The sequence below is a fragment of the Littorina saxatilis genome, linkage group LG8, assembly GCF_037325665.1.
Source record: "Littorina saxatilis isolate snail1 linkage group LG8, US_GU_Lsax_2.0, whole genome shotgun sequence".
Classification (NCBI taxonomy): Eukaryota; Metazoa; Mollusca; class Gastropoda; order Littorinimorpha; family Littorinidae; genus Littorina; species Littorina saxatilis.
Window position 1 is genome coordinate 13,228,879 of NC_090252.1, and position 26,499 is coordinate 13,255,377.

General features: G+C 40.1%; 1 protein-coding gene across 5 annotated transcripts in view; it reads left to right on the forward strand.

Annotated features, from left to right (window-relative positions):
• The window catches only part of LOC138972824 (hexokinase-4-like), a 58,691-nt gene that overhangs the window by 29,719 nt on the left and 2,473 nt on the right, over positions 1 to 26,499 (forward strand). For 4 of the 5 annotated variants that reach the window (XM_070345491.1, XM_070345490.1, XM_070345493.1 and 1 more), the window contains one exon: positions 218 to 2,045. The exons of the other annotated variant lie outside the window; for it this stretch is intronic. In XM_070345491.1, the coding sequence (XP_070201592.1) occupies positions 218 to 361 (144 nt within the window). In that variant the 3' untranslated portion in view covers positions 362 to 2,045. Of the gene's footprint in view, positions 1 to 217; positions 2,046 to 26,499 lie in introns of those variants that run through there. 5 annotated transcript variants of the gene reach the window in all.

A 26,499-nucleotide genomic window follows, 5' to 3' on the forward strand; every position in this document is an offset into this window, starting at 1 on the left:
TGAGACGATTAAAGTCACTTGTTCGTTTCAATTCTTGTTATTCTCTAAGGTGCTAGGAGTCCGGTTCCGCATAGCATGCACTCACTTACTCTACCACACACATGTCGTAAACCTTTAGATTGATTACTTCCCTTTGTGTGTCAGATCTTGCTTTTGACAATTTAGCATTATTTCAAATATCACGATAGTGCAACCATGCATAATGTTGTTGTTTCAGTTCAAGCTCGTGTCGTCACATGGCCGACGTGGCCTGGGGGCTGCACTGGCAGGAGCCATGGCGCAGCGTGTGCAAAAGTCAGGTGGCAACTCTCTGCTGGACAAGCTCACTAGAAAAAAACAGGACTATAATATTACACACTAGTGACACAGCATTTACATGTTTCCTCTGTTCTGTTTGCATGCATGCCTTTCTGCCTTCCTTCAGTGTGCCCTGAGCGGAGTTACCTGGACTATGTGGTCACACAGCTATGTTGTTCCCATCTTCTACCATAATATATAGTATGTCGATCGTTTAAGCTGGCATGATATTAACAATTGGTATACAGTACAACACATGTCTTGTTTTTGTCTTTTCTTAGAAGCTAGGGCGTGTTTTTATTCTGTTTTGTTTTTTAGTTTTTGTTGCTGTGTTCGTGATCCACCTGATAAGACATTCACTCAATATTGCATTGCATTGTGTATGTAAAGTTGGCATGTTTTATCAAAACAGTTGTTCATTGCATGTACTTTTTTTTAAGGAAAGTATGTACTAAAGTGTAGAATGGACACAATTTGGAATCACAATGAAACACTACTTGATACAATATCCAGTGTACATTATATCCAGTCTACCAAGATCACTCTGGCGTTTAGATGCAGGCAATATATACCTCCGCTGTGAAAAAGTCTGAGGTGTGTTATTTATGTTATTGTTGGTGTTTGTTGTTGTTGTTTCTTTACCGTCACCCCTGCCCCCCACCCCCACATACAATGAGTCCCGCAGTGGGGCACTGCGGTTATGAAATTAAAGGCCCCTCCTGTTTTTGGAACCGCAGGAGCTTTCTAGTTTGCTGTTAGGTAGATTTTTGGTTCCTCTTTCCTGTCATGCTCTCTTTTTCTTCATGAATTCTTTTCCTTTTTCTGCCTTCTTGCTCATTCACCTGTATTTTTTCCAAAAATCTCTTCTCTTGCCGCTTGTCTCGCGATTCATGTATAGTTTAATCTGTTAGTGTTCTGATGTAAGTCCAGCAGTAGATAGGTTAAGCCTATTTTAACACACTGGAAACTGGTAATCTTCCAGTAGGTATTAATTTAGTTTTACTAAAGCCTGCTGGGACACAAGTAATGGGTTAGTGCATTTGTAAACAGGAATCGCTTGACAAGTGGCCCCCTTCATCCCCCCCTTCCTCGTCCTGATATGGCTCTGCGTAGTCGGCTGGACGTTAAGCAACAAATAAACAAACAAACAAACATCCTATGAGTGAGGATTCCAACAAGGCTGCATAGTGTCGCTGGTTGCAGTGTCGCAACACTGGCTTATCCTGTCGCTACAAATGTCACCTTGACGTGTTTTGTAGTCTAGCGTCCACGTACGGCAGTTATTGAAAAACAAACAAGTGAACACATGCACATGATTTGCAGTTAATAAGAGGTAAAACAACAAAATCTGCTCCGGTGGTGGCAAGGAACGGCCATACTGTAACACAAACATATTAACTGTTGTGTTCTTCTATACTTGAGTACCAATATTATTGGTATTTTGATGTGATCAATGTTCTTTCTTTTCTTTTAGAAACAAGTCAAAGGTGTGTTCTAAATTGCTTGTTTTTGTTTAACTGTGTGCCAATATCACATACTAGTATTCACACAATGCATGACAGTTAAGCTTATATGCTTCTTTTTTGTTCTTGTTTGATCAAACTGCTCATTCAAAGAGAGTTATGCTCCTTTGGTAAATGTTCATATCTTTTGTAATGTGGGTTTTGTCATTAGCACTTTTCTGAATTAGGTTTGAATTTAGAAAAATGAAGAAATAAAACAATGTCATAGTCAGTCTTCTTTGTTCTCTGACCGGTTTCTGTTTTGTACATGTATTACAATTAGCAATCAGAACACACACACACACACACACACACACACACACACACACACACACACACACACACACACACACACACACACACACACACACACACACACACATATGTACACACACACACACATACACACACACACACACACACACACACACACACACACACACACACACACACAAACAAGTAAACCGATAGACAGACATATGTGCGGAAAGGCAGGCAGATAAACAAAGAAAAAACACTCACAATGTTATACAGAAAAACAAAACAAAAACAAAACATTAAGCAGACAAGCAAAAAAACAAACCAACTAACAAGCACACAAACACCTATGTTGAGACACAAAAAAGTATACATTCGAAGGACAGTCTCAACACCCTAATCTAAACTGCATACTAAAGAGCTATGATATTTACAACGTACACACACACACACACACACACACACACACACACACACACACACACACACACAACCACACACACACACACACGGAAGGACGTGCACGCGCAGACTTCTATGCACTACAGAATAGTTTAAAACAAAATATAAACGGAAAGGCTTTGCTAATTGTTGAAACTGATCAGTTTTTCATAGCTTTAGACTAAAAACAATCTTATTTTCGATTAAGGCACACCCATCTTTTACCTGCGATCAAAGCGTCCACTTGATTACCTATGTTCTACTGTTTGTAAAAACAAACGTTCTATCTTCAAGAATAGTCAGTGTTAAAAAAACCTTTCCGCGCATACAGTTCCATACTAAGGGAGACAACCAACCCCCAAGTAACGAATCAAAGCCTGTGGGAGTTGCTTGCGCCATAACAGGTCAAGTTTATGTGTTCGCAATGACTGTTGCTTATGTCTCAAGTTGTAAAACTAACAAACAGACAAACAAATACACAATATCTCACACAAACAAAATAAACAACGGGGACAAAAACCGAACACAACAACAAAAACAAAACCATACAAACAAACACAAAAACAAGCAAACAAACACACACACACACACACACACATAGGTGGTTTTACAGTCATTTGGGGTCGGCTGTGTATCAAAATGCCATCTTGCTCAAAACACAGGCATTTGGGGTCTCTTTTGTTTTAAGTGTTAGAAAGTTTCTTAAAACTTCAATGAGCGTTAAATGCCATTTTAAAGTGTGAAAACTCATTTCAGGAGGTTATTACATAAAATGCAACCTCCAGCGTGATTTTTAGAAAAACAGACATTTGGGGACGATGTTTGCTGTACAGCAGTGAAATGGGGACGTATGTGTACACAAAGTGCAGAGCTAGAATTACGTTATCGGTGCTATGAATGTTTTAGGTGTTAGAAAGTTTGTTAAAACTTCAATAAGCGTTAAATGCCATTCTAAAGTGTCAAAACTCATTTCAGGAGGTTATTACATAAAATGCAACCTCCAGCGTGATTTTTTAGAAACAAACAGGTATTTGGGGACGATGTTTGCTGTACAGCAGTGAAATGGGGACGTCCAAAAGTGCAGAGCTCCCGCAGAGCTATATGAATGGTTTCATCACATACATGGCGCTAGGCGACATATGTTGTGAAAAATTTTACAAATCACGTTTTTGCGCCCGATATTTTCTTGTCATCTCCAAAGTCAAGGGACAAACACGAAATTCCTTGACTTTTGGGGTAGCGCGACTCTGTTAATTTTAAGAATTAAAAAAAAAAAAAATTCATTACTAGGATGTCCCATCGTTGGGAAATTCCGGTCGCTTCCTCCGAGTGGAAAGCTAGCAGTGACAGAGTCGCTCTACCCCAAGTCAAGGGATCTATTAGTCCTGTTTCGCCGTTATCCCAATTCGCCCCCATCCCATTTTGGCGACATTTCTCAGGCCAAGTGTCATTTTACCACCATATCATGTACCATTAGCTCCACATCCCATTTTGGCGCAATCCCGTTTCGCCGTTAGCCCATTTCGCCCCCATCCCATTTTTGCGACATTTTACAGGCCAAGTGTCATTTTACCACCATGTCATGTACCAGTAGCTCCACGTCCCATTTTGACGCAATCCCGTTTGGCCGTTATCCCATTTTGCCCCCATCCCATTTTTGCGACATTTCATAGGTTATGTGTCATTTTACATGCCATTCTAAAGTGTCAAAACTCATTTCAGGAGGTTATTACATAAAATGCAACCTCCAGCGTGATTTTTTAGAAACAAACAGGTATTTGGGGACGATGTTTGCTGTACAGCAGTGAAATGGGGACGTCCAAAAGTGCAGAGCTCCCGCAGAGCTATATGAATGGTTTCATCACATACATGGCGCTAGGCGACATATGTTGTGAAAAATTTTACAAATCACGTTTTTGCGCCCGATATTTTCTTGTCATCTCCAAAGTCAAGGGACAAACACGAAATTCCTTGACTTTTGGGGTAGCGCGACTCTGTTAATTTTAAGAATTAAAAAAAAAAAAAAAATTCATTACTAGGATGCCCCATCGTTGGGAAATTCCGGTCGCTTCCTCCGAGTGGAAAGCTAGCAGTGACAGAGTCGCACTACCCCAAGTCAAGGGATCTATTAGTCCTGTTTCGCCGTTATCCCAATTCGCCCCCATACCATTTTGGCGACATTTCTCAGGCCAAGTGTCATTTTACCACCATATCATGTACCATTAGCTCCACATCCCATTTTGGCGCAATCCCGTTTCGCCGTTAACCCATTTCGCCCCATCCCATTTTGGCGACATTTTACAGGCCAAGTGTCATTTTACCACCATGTCATGTACCATTAGCTCCACGTCCCATTTTGGCGCAATCCCGTTTCGCCGTTAGCCCATTTCGCCCCCATCCCATTTTTGCGACATTTTACAGGCCAAGTGTCATTTTACCACCATGTCATGTACCATTAGCTCCACGTTAACATTTTGGCGCAATCCCGTTTGGCCGTTATCCCATTTTGCCCCCATCCCATTTTTGCGACATTTCATAGGCCATGTGTCATTTTACATGCCATTCTAAAGTGTCAAAACTCATTTCAGGAGGTTATTACATAAAATGCAACCTCCAGCGTGATTTTTTTAGAAACAAACAGGTATTTGGGGACGATGTTTGCTGTACAGCAGTGAAATGGGGACGTCCAAAAGTGCAGAGCTCCCGCAGAGCTATATGAATGGTTTCATCACATACATGGCGCTAGGCGACATATGTTGTGAAAAATTTTACAAATCACGTTTTTGCGCCCGATATTTTCTTGTCATCTCCAAAGTCAAGGGACAAACACGAAATTCCTTGACTTTTGGGGTAGCGCGACTCTGTTAATTTTAGGAATTAAAAAAAAAAAAATTAATTACTAGGATGTCCCATCGTTGGGAAATTCCGGTCGCTTCCTCCGAGTGGAAAGCTAGCAGTGACAGAGTCGCACTACCCCAAGTCAAGGGATCTATTAGTCCTGTTTCGCCGTTATCCCAATTCGCCCCCATCCCATTTTGGCGACATTTCTCAGGCCTAGTGTCATTTTACCACCATATCATGTACCAATAGCCCCACATCCTATTTTGGCGCAATCCCGTTTGGCCGTTAGCCCATTTCGCCCCCATCCCATTTTTGCGACATTTTACAGGCCAAGTGTCATTTTACCACCATGTCATGTACCATTAGCTCCACTTCCCATTTTGGCGCAATCCCGTTTCGCCGTTATCCCATTTTGCCCCCATCCCATTTTTGCGACATTTCATAGGCCATGTGTCATTTTACCACCGTGTCAAACCACTAGCGCCACATTCCATTTTGTCGCCATGCCGTTTTGCCATCATCCCATTTTGCCGCCATCTCTATTTCGCGACATTTTGGATTGTGGCAAAAATGGAATTTGGCCTAAACGGAATGTCTTCCTAGTTGAATAACGCAGTATAGTAGTATAGTGAGGCTTGGCAAGAAGAATAAATAAAAAATGTGATGGCGGCCAAATGGGATGGTGTCAAAATGGGATGACGTGCTATTGTTATGACACGGTAGTAAAATGACGCTTGGCTTGTGAAATGTCGCGACAATGGGATGGGGGATAAATGGAATACGGTGAAACGGCATGGCGGCCAAATGGGATATGGTGTCAAAATGGGATGTCGCGCTATTGTTATGACATGTTAGTAAAATGCCCTGTCACGTAGTCTCAATCCAAATTGGAAATCCATAGCATCATCATTATAATCATCCTCATCTCATTAATCATCCAAAATTATAAATTTTATAAAATGACGCTTGGCTTGTGAAATGTCGCGAAAATGGGATAGGGAAAAAAATGGGACGGCGGCAAAATGGGATTGCACCAAAATGGGATGTGGATCAGCCACTAGATTTCCAATTTTAAAGTCTTAGGTATGACCCGGTGTGACGTTTTCATCTTTCGCCGTGTTGATATTTCGATTTTCGGCCTCGTTGATCTAGTATAAACTCTACACTGAACAAAAAAAACACCCTTCGATAGTACTGATGAGCGACCTTGTGTACCTTACATTCATGGGGCCAAATTTGTCCAACCAATTATTTTATTTAACTTAGAAATTTGATTCATCCTAAAATGTTTCCCTTCTTACTCAAGGGACGTAACCACTCGGTACACGTTTTCGAAGAATTCGATTTTGGGAGTGAAATCTATTTAATTTCACAACCAATTTTTTTCACATGCAAGAAACTGACATGCTTTTCGTCCATAAATAATTTCTCTTCTTAATTTTACCAGGAAACAACATTTCGGTCTCGAGTAAATATCGAGGGGGAAATATGTACACAGGCGAAAGATGAAATCGTGACACCGGCCGAGGTTCAAACCCACGACCTCCCGATCACGGGGCGGACGCCTTACCACTAAGCTAATCGTGCCGGTTTACCCTTGAGTGACAGACGGACAGACAAAAGAATATACAGACAGACCGTAATTAACACAAACACACACACTCAGCAGAGCAAAGCGGTATAACACACAAACTCAGCAGAGCAAGGCAGTATTACACACACAGACTCTGCAGAGCAACTAAGTCGGTGACACACAGACACAGTTATTTGGGGACGATGTTTGCTGTATAGCAGTGAAATGGGGACGTCCAAAAACCGATAGCTCTGCGCTGTGCTATGAATGGTTTCATCAGTTACATATGGCGCTAGGCGACATAAGAGTATTTCCAATCCAGTCAGTAGCTAGCATTCACGACCCTGACAACGGATGGTTTGAGTCTGATTTATGAGAATGAGAATGAGGGAGAGAGAGTTGTATTAAATTGAATTGAATTAAATTGAATTGAATTTATCTTTCTCTTAACACTGTAACAGAACAAGAAATGCTAAAATGTTTTTTTCCATCCCGCCCTCGCCCATTGAGTTGAAATAGAAGTTAACCACATTATGTTTGAAAATGTTCCAGTGCTTTATGTACAATAATGTTTCAATACAATCATAGTGTATTAACATTTTACCAGTATCAGCTGCAAAATAGAAGTAGTGCTTTACAAGTTTCGAAAGAGAAACAGCATGTAATGATACGTAAATGGTGTACAGCAGTGAATTGGGGACTGTTTCCCAAACAGCAGTCAGATGGGGTCTGGTTGTTGTACAGCAGTCATTTGGAGGCACAAGCTAAAACTGCTTCAGAGATGTGTGTTTTTCATTGGCTTTGATCTCCGCTGAGAGGGAGAGAGTCAGAAAGAGCGACATAGACAGATAGACAGAGACAGAGAGACAGACCGAGACAACAAAGGAGAGGTTAAGGACACCCCCTTACCCTTGAGTGACAGACGGACAGACAAAAGAATATACAGACAGACAGACCGTAATTAACACAAACACACTCAGCAGAGCAAAGCGGTATAACACAAACTCTGCAGCAAGGCAGTATTACACACACACACACACACTCTGCAGAGCAACTAAGTCGGTGACACACAGACACAGGTATTTGGGGACGATGTATGCTGTACAGCAGTGAAATGTGCTTGTTTGTTTGTTTGTTTGCTTCACGCCCAGCCGACCACGAAGGGCCATATCAGGGCGGTGCTGCTTTGACATATAACGTGCGCCACACACAAGACAGAAGTCGCAGCACAGGCTTCATGTCTTACCCAGTCACATTATTCTGACACCGGACCAACCAGTCCTAGCACTAACCCCATAATGCCAGACGCCAGGCGGAGCAGCCACTAGATTGCCAATTTTAAAGTCTTAGGTATGACCCGGCCGGGTTTCGAACCCACGACCTCCCGATCACGGGGCGGACGCCTTACCACTAGGCCACCGTGCCGGTATGGTTTGAGTCCTATTTATGAGAACGAGAATGAGGGAGAGATGATTGTATTGAATTGAATTGAATTAAATTGAATTGAATTGATCTTTATCTTAACACTGTAACAGAATAGGAAATGCTAAACTACTTTTTGTTTTCATCCCGCCCTCGCTCATTGAGGTGAAATAGAAGTTAACCACATTATGTTTGAAAATGTTTCCAGTGCATTATGTACAATAATGTTTTAATACAATCATAGAGTATTAACGTTTTACCAGTATCAGCTGCAAAATATAGTAGTAGTGCTTTACGAGTTTTGCAAGAGAAGCAGCATGTAATGATACGTAAATGTGATATAATACAACAGCGATCAAAGTTCAAGTCTGAAGGTAGGCTCTGAGAAGTGTAACCAGTGCATGCAAATCCTTGGCGATATGATTTATCTCAATAAGGTACAGTGTTCGTCGCACATCCGCAGGCTCCTCAATAAATGCCAGTCGTTCTGATTCATCATAACTCATGTCTGCTTTGTCCCTGAATAACGTCCAGTACAATGTTTCAGCTTTGGTACAATCGTAGGTGAACATGAAGTCATCTGATTTTGCAAGCAGCTGTTTGGATGAAGCATTGTACACCATTCTAATCACTTTCTTTCGTGTTCTGGGGTTCGTAGTAATTTCTAAAGCAAGTGCTTTTACTTCCCCTAGACTGTACTCCCTTTCCAAAGCATCCTTTTCAGCTTTAGTCAACTGCTTTTCCACTGGTTCCTCTGTATCACTCTCTGACGTAAAATATCTGTCCTTGTCACTGTCAGTGGCCACGCATGTGGAGTCAACGGATTGCTGCAAGGCAGGTTCCGTCAGCTTGGATGGAATGTGGCTCCGTGATTCACGTGCTTCAATGTTCACAACACAGCTTGCCTCGCTGTCAATGCGTTCGCCGGCGTGTAGTCTCATTTTCTGTTTGTGCCTAACGTCGGGAACTTTGTCGTACGTGTTTGTGTGAATTATGCCTGATGTTGTGCTGGCATGATTTCGCAGATGATCGATCAGCTGTATCAACAGAAGAAACGCATACCTCTTTGCTGTTAAATTGTTGGGATCATTGTCTGTCACGTCTGAGCTGCGAAGGGGTTTTGTTTACGTTGCGTTGACTAGCTCGGCAAATGGCGGCCTGTTGGTTCTCTGTGCTGAGCAGTTGAAGTGTGACTGTGGCTCCTTCTCATTCTCCGGTGACTTTCCAGTACTTGACATAGTGGTCAGCTGGCAGGCCTGTCAAGGTAGCTTCCACAGCAGTTGGTAGTCCAACGACAGGCATTTTCTTCACTTGTTCAAGTAAATTGCTGGAGCGAAAAATGTGTGCTGCCGGAGGGACAGATAGAGAGAGAGAGAGAGAGAGAGAGAGAGAGAGAAAGAGAGAGAGAGAGAGACAATGACAATGACAATGACAATTCTTTATTTAACGAGGGTAGTAGATTAAGCAGTGGTCTGCTTTTTTACATCCAGCCCTCGCCCTAAAGAGGGACTAACTAAAAAAATGAAATAAAAAATACAAGATACAAATTAGAAAATAGATAACTAAAATTCTACATTTTAACAGATAACTAAAGTGAAAACACATTATACATATGTACACAAAATGCATTACATTGAGGTAAATTGCGAGTTGATTGATGTGAATTAAGTGGTATAGTGCAGCTTGCACTTTCTCAACATCATGCTCTAATCCATACATTACATTTTAAAGAAAATCAATCAAACAAGCAAGACATTGCCAAGATCATCACACATCTAAATACATGTAGTGGTTGGTTTGTAAGTCCCTTCATTCGAAAAGGGTTTGTGTACATTATACCAATAAAGAGGAGAGGGGCATGTTTAATACAAAAATTGTATTTGTAATTGTAGAGAGAGAGAGAGAGAGAGAGAGAGAGAGTGAGAGTTGGGGTAATTAAATAAGAAAGAAAGACAGAGACAGAGTGAGAGAGACGGACAAACAGACGGACAGACATACGGACAGACAGTAACCTGCGAGAGAGAGGAAGACAGACAGATAGGCACACAGTCAAAAACCGGGAAAAAAAATCATAGAAAGAGATAGAGATAAAAGACACAATTGCAACAGCTCTGCAGATTTCTTTCCTACGTGTTTGTTTAAAACAAATCTGACAGAGAAAGGAGAACAAAACAGAGAGAGAGTAGGAAAGAGAAAGTGTGAGAGAGAGAGAGAGAGAGAGAGAGAGAGAGAGAGAGAGAGAGAGAGAGAGAGAGAGAGAGAGAGAGAGAGAGAGAGAGAGAGAGAGAGAGAGGGGGGGGCGAGAGAGAGAACGGGAGAGAGAGATGACGATGATGATTTAACGTTGTTATACAATGAATAGGGTTAGAGGCTATCACGCAGCAAACTCTCCAAGAGAGGGAAATAAAGAGATATATCATCATCATCATCATCATCATCATCATCATCATCATCATCATCATCATCATCATCATCATCATCATCATCGACATCGGCATCGGTATTGGGATCAGCATCGTCACCTACATGTGTCTTTTCATGTTGTTTTTTTGTTTGTCGGCTTGTCTAGTCTGTCTGTCTCTGTCTCAGTCTCTGTGTCTGTCTGTCTGTCTGTCTGTCTGTCTGTCTGTCTGTCTGTCACGGGCTTGGGGTCTCTGTTTAATTTCGTCTGTTTTCCGTTGTTGCATCTTATTTGCATAACCATCTTCGATAATCATTTGGTCGAAATTTGGCAGGAATAAACCATCATTTGTAATACATTATGCTGACTGTAAGAGAGAGAGAGAGAGAGAGAGAGAGAGAGAGAGAGAGAGAGAGAGAGAGAGAGAGAGAGAGAGAGAGAAAGAGAGATGAAGAGAGCGAAAAAGAGAGAGAGATGGCGAGAGAGAGATGGGGAGAGAGAGAAGGGGAGAGAGAGAGAGATGAAGAGAGCGAAAAAGAGAGAGATGGCGAGAGAGAGATGGGGAGAGAGAGAAGGGGAGAGAGAGAGAGAGAGAGAGAGACAGACAGACAGACAGACAAACAAACAAACAGACAGACAGACACACAGACACGCAGACAGACACCAAAGGTTGAGAATAGAGAGAAAACAAGAAAAGTGTGAAGCAGCCGTGCATATTTCTTTTTTGCATAATCCGTGAAAGTAACCTAAGAGAGAGAGAAGAACAGGCAGACAGGCAGGAATGTGTGTGTGTGTGTGTGTGTGTGTGTGTGTGTGTCTCTGTGTGTGTGTAGAGTGATTCAGACTAAACTACTGTACCGATCTTTGTGAAATTTGACAGGAGAGTTCCTGGGTATGATATCCCCGAACGTTTTTTTCATTTTTTTGATAAATGTCTTTGATGACGTCATATCCGGTTTTTCGTGAAAGTTGAGGCGGCACTGTCACGCCCTCATTTTTCAACCAAATTGGTTGAAATTTTGGTCAAGTAATGTTCGACAAAGCCCGGACTTCGGTATTACATTTCAGCTTGGTGGCTTAATTAAATTAAAAATTAATTAATGACTTTGGTCATTAAAAATCAGAAAAATGTAAAAAAAACAAAACAAATTATAAAACGATCCACATTTACGTTCATCTTATTCTCCATTATTTGCTGATTCCAAAAACATATCAATATGTTATATTTGGATTAAAAACAAGCTCTGAAAATTAAAAATATAAAAATTAGTATCAAAATTAAATTTTCCAAATCAATTTAAAAACACTTTCATCTTATTCCTTATCGGTTCTTGATTCCAAAAACGTATAGATATGATATGTTTGGATTAAAAACACGCTCACAAAGTTAAAACGAATAGAGGTACAGAAAAGCGTGCTATCCTTCTCAGCGCAACTACTACCCCGCTCTTCTTGTCAATTTCACTGCCTTTGCCGTGAGCGGTGGCTGGCGATGCTACGAGTATACGGTCTTGCTGCGTTGCATTGCGTTCAGTTTCATTCTGTGAGTTCGACAGCTACTTGACTAAATGTTGTATTTTCGCCTTACGCGACTTGTTGACTCACATGCGAAGCAAAAGTGAGTCTATGTACTCACCCGAGTCGTCCGTCCGTCCGTCCGTCCGGACGTCCGTCCGTCCGGACGTCCGTCCGTCCGGCCGTCCGGAAAACTTTAACGTTGGATATTTCTTGGACACTATTCAGTCTATCAGTACCAAATTTGGCAAGATGGTGTATGATGACAAGGCCCCAAAAAACATACATAGCATCTTGACCTTGCTTCAAGGTCAAGGTCGCAGGGGCCATAAATGTTGCCTAAAAAACAGCTATTGTTCTCATTTTCCCCATTTTCTCTGAAGTTTTTGAGATTGAATACCTCACCTATATATGATATATAGAGCAAAGTAAGCCCCATCTTTTGATACCAGTTTGGTTTACCTTGCTTCAAGGTCAAGGTCACAGGAGCTCTTCAAAGTTGGATTGTATACATATTTTGAAGTGACCTTGACCCTGAACTATGGAAGATAACTGTTTCAAACTTAAAAATTATGTGGGGCACATGTTATGCTTTCATCATGAGACACATTTGGTCACATATGATCAAGGTCAAGGTCACTTTGACCCTTATGAAATGTGACCAAAATAAGGTAGTGAACCACTAAAAGTGACCATATCTCACGGTAGAAAGAGCCAATAAGCACCATTGTACTTCCTATGTCTTGAATGAACAGCTTTGTGTTGCATGACCTTGGATGACCTTCACCTTGGGTCAAGGTCACATTGTATTTTGGTAGGAAAAATGTCTAAAGCAGTTCTTAGTGTATGATGTCATTACTAGGTTTAGTTATTTGACCTTGACCCTGAAGGTCAAGGTCATGTAAAGGTCAAGGTCAAGCATGTGAGTCGTATGGGCTTTGCCCTTCTTGTTTTTGTTTTGTTTTAATAAACTGAGAGAGTAAGAAAAAGACAAAAAGAGAGACAGAGCTAGAAATACAGAGAGACAGACAGAGAGACGGACCGACCGACAGAATTAGTGCGAGATAGAGATAGAGAGACACACAAACAGGGACAGACAGACAGAGACCGACATTTTGAGAAGAATGAAGAGAAAACCAGCAGTATTATATGCATAGTCTTAAGCTGTGTTTCCATATCGCGACGCGATGGCAGCACGATAGTTGCGGCGAGGTGGCGGCAGCGTCAAAACCGATCGCAACAGTAATATCAAAGAACGCATGTTTCCATATGTGCGACGCGACGGATGCTTCATCTGGGGATTTAATCAAGTTTGAGTGAATCCTTCTTGAAGGTTTTTCTTTGTATTCATAAATTATGAGTAATCTAAGCTTAATTAGTTTGGACAACATTTTGGATGAAATTATTGCTGCTGCAGGAACATTGAATTGGCAAGTCTGTAACAGTAATCGTCTCTCTGACCCCCCCCCCCCCCCCCTTGCTTGCTGAAAAATAAAATTAACTCTCTTCCCGTCCTCTGTCACATCCTCTGATTCTTTTGCTGTATCTTTTCCTCTTTTTTTGGTAAAAATTGTATCTTGTCTGTCTTACATTTATAACAAGGGGATAAGCGATTCTCTGACCTTGACATAACGTGAAATAATAATTCCTATCTAGATGTACATATTTATAACCACATTTAATATAAGCTTAGCTTATTGTGTGGTTACAAATGTTTATATCGCATATATATGCAAGTTATCCAAAGAATGAAATTGTTTTGAGACCTATAGCACCGTTAGTTTGTCAGAACAGGAGGTGGTCCATATCAGGCAGTTGTCCATGTTAGGCTATTTTCCCTTACGACCAGGGTGTGCTTATTGCGTGTCTTATGAGAAACAGACCGCGTGCAGAAACACACACACACTATGATGTGTTGTCGTATTATTTTTGCTTTGGTCAATCGTAGGACCCTATTCTGAGGTCTCAATATTTTCCCACGGTCTTCCCAACGCATGCGATGTCACTTTCCATTGAGCGTTTTTGCCACCATTTGGCAAGGAGTTATCAGCTGAGATAAAACGACTGTAAGTAGAACGCGAAAATCACACCTGGACTCGATCCGACCGACTGGTTCTTGTATACGCAAGAGCACTTGATAGTCTCTGCCGCGGATCATAAAATCGTATAATCTGCTGATTTTCGCATCCCGAATCTACTCAGCTTCGTCCCAATAGGCCCACTTAAAACATCACACGCGGAATTTAAATTAGCTAAGATGGACAACTGGACACCACATGTGAGAACCACGCACCAAGACATTGTCAGCATTGAGAGAATGTTTTCACGGAATTGTTTCACGATTCTGTGACACTGTTATATTGCGGGGTTATGATATTTTCTTCGTTTCTGATTTGAATTCATGTAAATGAAATCAAGTTAAAATTAAACACTATTGTTTTTTTAGAAACCAATGCGGACCCTGAAAGAAATAACGTTTCACTCAGATAAATTTTATCCAGCCTGTCACGTTTTTCATTTATACATTTTGACAGAAAAAAGAAAATAACAAAAGAAAAATTAACACATCTGTGTGGGATTAAAATCAAACGTCGATTTGTGTTACTAAAGTTACTGACCACCATGTGCATGCGAACATTTGCTGCCCCCCCCCTCCACATCGTAATCGTATCGGCTCTGTCTCATTTTGCCCACCACCCCTCCACCTCTCCCCAGGACCCCCCCCCCCCCCCACCTTCCTTTTCAGTAAATAGCCCTTCAGTCGGAGCGGCAGTTGTCGCCACGCATCAGACTTTTTTTGAATAATTATGTGCGGTTTTTAGTATCTCCTTTACAAAGCTGATCTGATAATTAACTATCTTTTTTTTTGCAAGCAAACGACAAATTCGCCTCAAAAAATGTTATTGACAGTGCATATAGAAAAGGTAGCAAAAAAACTTGCGGGGACAAAGTGGGCGAGGGAGAGCCTGGGTGGTCAAACGGGGGCTGTGCCATGCCATATGTCACCTGCTGGTTAAACGAAAGGTTTAAAGGAACAGATATCGCACACAATATTTTGATCTTTTGATCAGTCAACCATCAATTTTGTACATCAACCCCAACAGTGTTGTTGTCCAAAAATAAAAGAATTGCATTCTGTCCTCAAACTGAACGGTAGTTCAAAGTTAAAGAGATATTGACCAAAGTGCTTTTGAGGAACAATAAAACACTCTCCCCAAAATAAACACGCAAAAAAACACCCCACACAAATAAATAAATAAAGAAAGAAGCAAAACAGATTTACAAGGAAATTAATTATGTTCATGGTATGCTAGCGCTGTTTTTATTTTATTGTATAATAAGCATGCTGATACCGGGATGCAGTATACGTTAAATGTAAATGATATAATGCTGACTATCTAAATGTGAATCAAAAAACAAGAAAGGTAGGTTTTTTAATTTTTTTTTTAATTTAAATGTGAACCAGAAAAGATGCATTTCTTTTAAATTGATGGCGCCGTCAAAAACAAAAACTAAATTCTTGGTTACAAAATCAAATGAATCTTAGTAGTCGATAGTTTAGTACTATTTGTCACTTTATTAGAGGTGGTTTGACTGAGTTGCCGACTTCTCCGCTTTAATTCCTTTTCAGTTTTATCTGTACACTCTTTGTTTTCATGCGATACGTGTAACACTTTTCCCGACCTCGCACATGATGGACAGCATTCATTGGAGCGATATGTTTTCACCGGGTTTTCGCAAAATTGTATTTCATGCCACGCTATTATCGATTACCTCAAATTAAACAAGTCGCGTAAGGCGAAAATACAATATTTAGTCAAGTAGCTGCCATTTTTCAGCAAGACCGTATACTCGTAGCATCGTCAGTCCACCGCTCATGGCAAAGGCAGTGAAATTGACAAGAAGAGCGGGGTAGTAGTTGCGCTAAGAAGGATAGCACGCTTTTCTGTACCTCTCTTTGTTTTAACTTTCTGAGCGTGTTTTTAATCCAAACATATCATATCTATATGTTTTTGGAATCAGGAACCGACAAGGAATAAGATGAAAGTGTTTTTAAATTGATTTCGAAAAAAAAATTTTGATAATAATTTTTATATATTTAATTTTCAGAGCTTGTTTTTAATCCGAATATAACATATTTATATGTTTTTGGAATCAGCAAATGATGGAGAATAAGATAAACGTAAATTTGGATCGTTTTATAAATTTTTATTTTTTTTTACAATTTTCCGATTTTTAATGACCAAAGTCATTAATTAATTTTTAAGCCACCAAGCTGAAATGCAATACCGAACCCCGGGCTTCGTCGAAGATTACTTGACCAAAATTTCAACCAATTTGGTTGAAAAATGAGGGCGTGACAGTGCCGCCTCAACTTTCACGAAAAGCCGGATATGACGTCATCAAAGACATTTATCAAAAAAATGAAAAAAACGTTCGGGGATTTCATACCCAGGAACTCTCATGTCAAATTTCATAAAGATCGGTCCAGTAGTTTAGTCTGAATCGCTCTACACACACACACAGACACACACACAGACACACACACAGACACACGCACATACACCACGACCCTCGTTTCGATTCCCCCTCGATGTTAAAATATTTAGTCAAAACTTGACTAAATATAAAAAGAAACAAAGAAAAACTCCGGACAAGCGCACAAGGTAGAACCAGCGGTCAGTGCATGGGACTGCAAAAGTGCACGTGTGCGTATGCGTGTGAATACATTTTTTTTTTAAACTAGTTAGTGTCAATATCGATCGAATGTCATTTCGATCACGTTTCAGTTTAGCGGACAAGCGTAATCGGATTCAACATACGCATACACACTCACATAGTCGGAAGAGTCGTCGAACAGGGAAAAAAATGACAAAGTAAAATATTGTAAATTGAAAAATGTTTGTGTAATTTTGCGATGAGACAGAGACAATCTGGGAAGGAAGTTTATACCCAAGTAATACTATCGAACGGGTTAGTCCGTAAGCTGCGGACAAATATTCTTACTCAAAGAGAAAAATGAAACAGGATTTTTTCAGTAAATGTAAGCTTACAGGGCTGCCGATGGGGAAAGACTGAACCACCTAAACAAATAGCAGTTCACATCGGTTGATGATTCTTCAGTCCCACAGAACTTCGGTCCATTAGGAAGTAGCCCTGTTGATTTGCTAGATTAACATCACATCGCTACCCGAACCGATTTTTATTGAAAATAAACACTTTTTTAATCTCAGATATAATTTATCTGTAAGTTACATCACGTCTACAGTCGTTGACACAATCTAAAAACTCTATCAAATTACTCCGCCAAAGTTCCGACAAACTTACTACACATATATGCGTCGTCTGCATGTGTTGCGCGCGCAGTCCGGGGCGTGGCTTATTAAAAAAAACCAAAAAAAAAACCGTATTAGTCTTTTTTTTTTTAAGAGTTAAATTCAGATAGCACTTCATTTGGACAGCCTTGAGAAAACGGCCGTACAATACGTGTATATCTTCTTTTATCGAGAAGGAGATTAACAGCGGTGGGGTTTCAGTCATGCTTTCTAACGCCAGCTTCAATTTCAGATAATGTTAGGAGATTTCAAAATGCAAGGGGGTGGGGGTATAGAGTGGGGGGGGGGGGGGTATTTTCTCTGAATCGTTTATAAGGAAGGAATGTGTTTTTTAGACCCCAATCGTCAATGTTGAAGGTCCGGTATTAAAACTTGCCCAGTGTCTGACAAAATTAGACTCAGTTTAAAATTACCCTTGACAATTTGTGCGTGAGACAGACTGATTGCCGAACGGAAAATGGAATCACTCATGTGGCGCAGTGAAGTGTAGCCAAGTACCTGCTATGTCCTTCAGCAGAAGTGGCGGAGTGCCTGTCATCTGTTTCTCATTTAGTGGCCTCACAGTGGCCGAAGATTGGATTTGATGTGACTTTTAGTACACACTTGTGAGCGTGATCTGGTAATTTCCCTTCGCTTGCGTCTGACTTTCCCGTCTTAAGCTAACATACGAGAACAAACATAATATGCAAAATTGCAAGGATCGACCTCCTTGCATGAAAAGTCAACAACACTTTGTTATTTTCTCATTGTATAGAAACCTAAAATGTGACAGCAGCCCACAGGGTTATCTGTGTTCGTACACGCCGAAGTCTGTTCACTCGAAATCGTTCTGACAATTATGTTTTATGTTCAAAGATATGTTTAAATTCAAATTCCAACGACAAAAAAAAAGAGAGATAGAGAGAGAGAGAGAGAGAGAGAGAGAGAGAGAGAGAGAGAGAGAGAGAGACAGACAGACAGACAGAGAGAGAGACAGACAGACAGACAGACAGAGAGACAGACAGAGAGACAGACAGACAGACAGACAGACAGACAGACACAGACAGACACAGACAGAGAGAGACAGAATCAAATGTAAAGCGAACTGTTTAAACCTGTTGCGATAATTAATGTACAGTTCTGTAAAAATAAACTGTACTCTTAGTGCCCGACCCGACTCCCCAAACCTACGTCGCGGTTATCTGACGCTCTCTCTACGTCGTGCCTCTGCGTGCCTCCATTACAGAGAAATGGAAGGTGAAAATCTTTGTGTCAGTTTGACTCTTGATTTTAAACAAGTCGCGTAAGGCGAAAATACAACATTTAGTCAAGCTGTCGAACTCACAGAATGAAACTGAACGCTATGCAATTTTTCAGCAAGACCGTATACTCGTAGCATCGTCAGTCCACCGCTCATGGCAAAGGCACTGAAATTGACAAGAAGAGCGGGGTAGTTGTTGCGCTGAGAAGGATAGCACGCTTTTCTGTACCTCTCTTCGTTTTAACTTTCTGAGCGTGTTTTTAATCCAAACATATCATATCTATATGTTTTTGGAATCAGGAACCGACAAGGAATAAGATGAAAGTGTTTTTAAATTGATTTCGAAAATTTAATTTTGATCATAATTTTTGTAATTTTAATTTTCAGAGCTTGTTTTTAATCCAAATATAACATATTTATATGTTTTTTTAATCAGAAAATGATGAAGAATCAGATGAACGTAAATTTGAATCGTTTTATAAAAAAAAATAGGCCTATTTTTTTTTTACAATTTTCAGATTTTTAATGACCAAAGTCATTAATTAATTTTTAAGCCACAAAGCTGAAATGCAATACCGAAGTCCGGGCTGTAAAAGTTGTTTCAATTTGTTTCCATTTAAAACGTCCGCTACTGGCACCTCAGTCGGACCATACATAACACTCTGAGAAGTAACCAAAGTGTTTTCTTTTAAAGTAATTTGTAACTCTCCGCTCCGCACGCCAACCAAAACAATTCCTGGGAGACGCCTACATCGTTCGGAAAAAAAACCCACAAAAAACTGTTCCGAGCCAGGACTGAACTAGAAAGGGTTTCCATGACCACGGACGTAGCTTTGTGCCGAGGCTGATCACGTGGTCAGGTTGACCAATGGCAACGCGACCCTTTTACGGCCTCTCTATTGTCCAATGTGTGTACTCTATGACCCCTTGAAAACTTCAGCGATTGGTGTGAAGTGTACTCTTTAGAGAGGATGAGTTCAGCGGTTAATTGCTTTTAACATACTTACCTGAACAGGTTATAGGCCATTATCTCGAGATGCCTTGCTTTCGGCAACAGTTCTTTGAATCCCTCCCTCCCTCTCTCCATCTTCTCTCTACCAGTCTGTTTCTCTCTTTGTTTCTCTCTCTTTTTCACACTTTTCAACCATTAACTATTCATATTCATTTGCATAATGTAGAGCAGTCCCTAATTGGGCGACAGTTGGCTGTTAAAAGGAAAACACATAAAACAAACCAAAAAAGAACACTTTTGTAAGCTTACTACATTACTTTTGAAAAAAACCATCATTGGGTTCATTTCGCGTCATTTTGCTTTCGTCAACAGGAAAGTTTTTGTAATGCCTCTCTCCACCTCCCCATATGCTCCCCTCCCCCATTTCTGTCTCTGTTTTTTTTACATTTAGTCAAGTTTTGACTAAATGTTTTAACGTAGAGGGGGAATCGAGACGAGGGTCGTGGTGTATGTGCGTGCGTGCGTGTGTGCGTGTGTGTGTGTGTCTGTGTGTGTGTGTAGAGCGATTCAGACTAAACTACTGGACCGATCTTTATGAAATTTGACATGAGAGTTCCTGGGTAGGAAATCCCCAGACCTTTTTTTCCATTTTTTTGATAAATGTCTTTTATGACGTCATATCCGGCTTTTCGTGAAAGTTGAGGCGGCACTGTCACGCTCTCATTTTTCAACCAAATTGGTTGAAATTTTGGTCAAGTAATCTTTGACAAAGCCCGGACTTCGGTATTGCATTTCAGCTTGGTGGCTTAAAAATTAATTGATGACTTTGGTCATTAAAAATCTGAAAATTGTAAAAAAAAATAAAAATTTATAAAACGATCCACATTTACGTTCATCTTATTCTCCATCATTTGCTGATTCCAAAAACATATAAATATGTTATATTTGGATTAAAAACAAGCTCTGAAAATTAAATATATAAAAATTATTATCAAAATTAAGTTGTCCAAATCAATGTAAAAACACTTTCACCTTATTCCTTGTCGGTTCCTGATTCCAAAAACATATAGATATGATATGTTTGGATTAAAAACACGCTTAGAAAGTTAAAACAAAGAGAGGTACAGAAAAGCGTGCTATCCTTCTTAGCGCAACTACTACCCCGCTCTTCTTGTCAATTTCACTGACTTTGCCATGAGCGGTGGACTGACGATGCTACGAGTATACGGTCTTGCTGAAAAATGGCATTGCGTTCAGTTTCATTCTGTGAGTTCGACAGCTACTTGACTAAATGTTGTATTTTCGCCTTACGCGACTTGTTTACATTTAGTCAAGTTTTGACTAAATGTTTTAACGTAGAGGGGGTAATCGAGACGAGGGTCGTGGTGTGTGTGTGTGTGTGTGTGTGTGTCTGTGTCTGAGTCTGTATGTGCGTGTGTGTGCGTAGAGCGATTCAGACCAAACTACTGGACCGATCTTTATGAAATTTGACATGAGAGTTCCTGGGTAGGAAATCCCTGGACATTTTGTTCATTTTTTTGATAAATGTCTTTGATGACGTCATATCCGGCTTTTCGTGAAAGTTGAGGCGGCACTGTCACGCCCTCAGTTTTGGTTGAAATTTTGGTCAAGTAATGTTCGACAAAGCCCGGACTTCGGTATTGCATTTCAGCTTGGTGGCTTAAAAATTAATTAATGACTTTGGTCATTAAAAATCTGAAAATTGTAAACAAAATATTTTTTTTATAAAACGATCCAAATTTACGTTCATCTTATTCTCCATCATGTTCTGATTCCAAAAACATATAAATATGTTATATTCGGATTAAATACAAGCTCTGAAAATTAAATATATAAAATTTATTATCAAAATTATATTTTCGAAATCAATTTAAAACACTTTCATCTTATTCCTTGTCGGTTCCTCATTCCAAAAACATATAGATATGATATGTTTGGATTAAAAACACGCTCAGAAAGTTAAAACGAAGAGAGGTACAGAAAAGCGTGCTATCCTTCTCAGAGCAACTACTACCCCGCTCTTCTTGTCAATTTCACTGCCTTTGCCGTGAGCGGTGGACTGACGATGCTACGAGTATACGGTCTTGCTGCGTTGCATTGCGTTCAGTTTCATTCTGTGAGTTCGACAGCTACTTGACTAAATATTGTATTTTCGCCTTACGCGACTTGTTTTTCTTCTCGTGTCCCTTTGCTTGTTTGTAAGTTAGTTTGTTGATTTTCTGTTTGTTTTAATTACTGTTGATGAATTGTACGCTCTTAATATATGTTTTACGCGCAAAGTAAACATTTATTGCCGGCGTAAAATTGAAAATATTGATTACGCCTTCCTTGGCAAACCTGAGGTGGTGATCCAAATCATTGATACGTATTGGAAGGACTTCATTTACAAATAAAGAAATAAATAAGCCGTTTTAGTGATTTTTCCCCGGCGACATCCACCTTTCGAAGCCCAAGAGACATTCGCAGTGATGTAATTTGGAAACATCTGAAATAACTAACTGTAAAATGCTCCGTTACCGTTGCCGATTATTTCTTTTCATACAAACAGGATTTCACCTTCTGGCGATAATCTCTTTTGCGTTTGATTCTTGATTCTTTAAATTAATTTTTTTCAGTGCTATTTAGTTGTAATCCATTACCCAAGCAGATGAAACCCGTGTGAATAACTGAACACTTAGACACTGATGTTCAGATGGTACGTGTGTGGTTACATAATTACAATAACCAAAATTGCAACCCGAACTGTCCAGTGAAGTGCTTTTCCAAGTTGCATGTGAGTGTGTGATTGTGTCTGTTCGGAGCGCTTCTAAGAAATTGTAAAAGTTTATGCGTAAGCATTTGCGATTTTCCGGTCTTGTACTTTTTCGTCAGTTTTCAGCAAACTCAGTTATATCATGTCACATTAGTGTGTGTTTCTCTTTTCTTTTATTTTTTCGTGTGTGTGTGTGTGTGTGTGTGTGTGTGTAGTTAGTTGTGTTTTTTTTCAAAGATTTGTTTTTAGCCAAGTTGATAGAGCGCTTGGGCGACTTACTTAAAAAACAAAAACAAAACTTCCCTTTTTTTTCCAACTAAGATCCTTTATACTCGTTTTAGGAATGGGTATGCTAAGTACATTTTTCTTGGCGAATTGTTGTGTTAGCTAAGCAACATTACGTGAATCGTTAAAACATGTGGGTTTTGTTTTTTAAAGTATTCCCCGCTTAACGAATTAAGATTTCTATGCAAAACAACGTGTGTTAACCCCATGTACAAAAACTGTACATGTAGTACATGCTTGAAAGTGCAGAGTGCTGTTGCGTCCAAAGAATTGAGTATTTCAGTAATTATGTCGACTGGTGATAAACACACATACAAACACGCGCACGCATTAACAAATCATAGAGAAACAAGCAAACAATTCGCAGAACAAACGTATATTAATGTGTGTGCATGCGTGAACGCGTGCATTCGTTTGCTTGACTAACTGACAATGTCAATCACGCTTTTAGAAGAGAACCGCTGATTTCAACGTGGTATGGCTTTTACGCGGTCTTATGAGCCTTCTGTAAGACGGGCAGCGTTCGGCCTGTAACAAAACAGACCATCCAATAAACACCAGCGAAGATTTCATTGACGCGGCGGTCAAGTGTTTTGAGTGGAGTGGGCGGAGCTTTGGGTTTATCACATGACCATTTGGGCCAATGGATGAATGTATTTAGTATGTGCGCTACTTTACTGGCGGACCACGAAGCTCGAAGAAGGTGTCAACTTGATTTCTTCATGCAATAAATCGTTGGCAGAAAAAAATGTTGCCCTTGGTGGAACGGGAGCCGCTCAGAAGAGGCGTGATAGAACTTGTGCGCGGTTCATGCATACACAACAATCATTTTTCTTTCAAGGTTTTATTTAACACTATGTGTTCGTAAAAACCGTTGCTCAACAACAAAAATAAATTAATTAATATTTTTCATCCTATACATGCCGCTACAGAAGCACACAGGGAGAGGTAGACGCGGCGAGTCGTGTCGTCTGTGAGGTAACGATCGTGTCAAATCATAGTATCTGTTAACGACGCGCCGAACCAAGGTCAGGGGGTGGAGACAGGGGTAAAGAAGAAAAAATATGTGTATTCAGATTCATTCTTCTTTCAGTTGATCAGCTTACTTGACTTCTATTTCCCGAAAGTTTTTTTTGTTTTGTGCGCAAAATTATCGATTGTTGTCGTTGTGGTATAGTTGGTTGTCGATATTTTTTCTTCTCAACATCACTGGCTTGATTTGTTTAATGATATATGTAGCAGGCAGCACACGTCTGTTTCAGAAATCGTTTGAACGTCTGAATTCTGTTATGATACAACAATATAGATGATATACAACTTTTACATGAGAGAAGAAAGTCAAACATTATCTACCTAGAACATGTTGTCTTGTTAAGTTAGCATGCGTATTTTGTGTTCTATGCTATTCCTACTCATGCAGATGTCGAGTGCATTTGAGGTAGAAAAATAACAACAACCGGCAGTTTTGTCGCGACATTTCTCGCAATAATGTTTTGGTAAAGTTTATTTCCTCGTCCGGATTTTCATATGTAATTTTCCATGATGTTCGACCTGCAGCCGACTGCGAATTACTCTTAAATGTTTTGAAAGTTGCAACGCAAGTAAGCGTTTCTATCTTTCCATGAACTTTTGTTGTTGTAGTATATCATTATGACATATCTGGGCCCCGGCCGAGATTCGAACCCGCGACCCTAGGATCACAAGTCCACAACCTGAGCTACCCGGGCTCCCTTGAAGCCAATCGGTGTGTTTGAATCTTTAGTCCGATCGTGCAATCAAACCTGTCCAATGAAAGCTTGTCCACCACTTTGTCTATAACGACCACACGAAATATATATATATATATATATTTTTTAACATATTGTAAAGTTTTGACTAAATGTTTTAACTTAGATGGGGAATCGTGACTAGGGTTGTGGTGTAGGGCCTACGTAGTACGTGTCTGTGGGTCTGTGGGTCTGTGTGTATGTATGTGTAGAGCCATTCAGAGAAAACTACTGGACTACTGGAGGATACGTTTCTTTGATGACGTAATATCTGGCATTTTGTACAAGTTTTGGTGGCACTGTCACACCCTCATATTTGGATTCATTTGATTAAAATTCTGTAAAAGTAACTTTCGACAAAATCCGGACAACAGGATTGCATTTCAGGATTAAAGCTTGCAAATTATTTTTTGAGTTTGGCCATTAAAAGTCAGAAAATTGTATTTAAAAATAAAATGTGATGAATCGATCCAAAAAGATGTAATCTTATTCTTGATCATTTTCTGATTCCATAAACAAATCTATGTGTATCGATTGAACACTGGATTTCCCTTCTTTGAGCTATGTGACGTCAGAGGCCGACAAAACGTCTGTTTAGGCGGCCAGCCGAGACTACAAAATAGTGCATGTTTGTGTGCGTTCAGTCATAAAAACTACAAGAAATTCTACCCAGATACATACATTTTATTTGTATTTTTTTACCAAAATATGACAATTTACACATATCTCGACAGTCGTTCACCTCGACCGCTAGCGCGGTCTCGGAGGAACACTGACTGTTTCGATCTGTGTAAAATGTCCTATTTTGGTCAAAAATACATACAACGTTTAATGTCCTGTTTGGATTAAAACAAGCTCGAAAAAAAATTAATATACAATAGAAAAAGCACAATTTCATAAGAAGCGCTTTACACTACTGCGCTATACTGGCTTTCTGTGGCGTGAACGCGATAGCGGTCGCCGTCAGGTATGAAATCGACACAGGTATTGAGTTTTGTCTTCGTATTGTCTTTCATAATGTGAGTTCGAAGGGTTGACTGAATGTATTAATTTCGTCTACGCGACATGTTTTAAGATATTGCTTACTTGTCAACTGCGATCACATGTCTAAACGGACTGCGGCTGCCAGTTTCGGCCCAAACTAACGTTCACAACCTGTCTTTCACAACCTTTAAAATCATGTTTGTTTTAAATTTATTTTTTTTAATTACATTGTACTATCTCTACATCACCAATACATAACATTCATACACTACCATCTCGCTATACCGACTGCTAAACGTATCAGACGGACGGGACGGCTCTCAGTTAGCCGAATGCAATCACGTTGTCTTCTGCGCTTGAGTGCACCCCATACACACCTCTTGACATACTCTTGACATACTCTTGAAAGCGATAAGACACCACCCGAGTAGCCAACGGCGGCTTTCTTTAATTGCGATAACAACTCGGGTAGACAGTTTCAAACTGTCGTTAAAGACAGGTCCAACTACACTTACTTTTAAGATGTTACATTATGGAGGTCAAAATGGCCAATTTTCTGTAGTTTTTTTGGAACAATCTATCCTGTTATTGTATTAAAAAAGAAGCTTTAATTTTTCGGCACTATATTTGATTATGATGGACTCAGTGGAACTCATTCTGATAAGCATCGCTCCACGGCTATTGCCAGTTGTCTCTCTGACCGGACGCTACAGTCCTACGCGAATCTATATAAAAAAAAAAGAATACAGAGTTATCTCCCATATGTTTTTCGCGAGCACTGATCTAAATTTGAGATCAGTGTTCGCGAGACGAAAATGATTGCAGATTGGCCGACTTCGACAGTGATCTCCGTTCTGTTCTTCACAGTTATGATAAAGACATCGTTCTAAGGTCAAAACAAGTCGAAATTTTG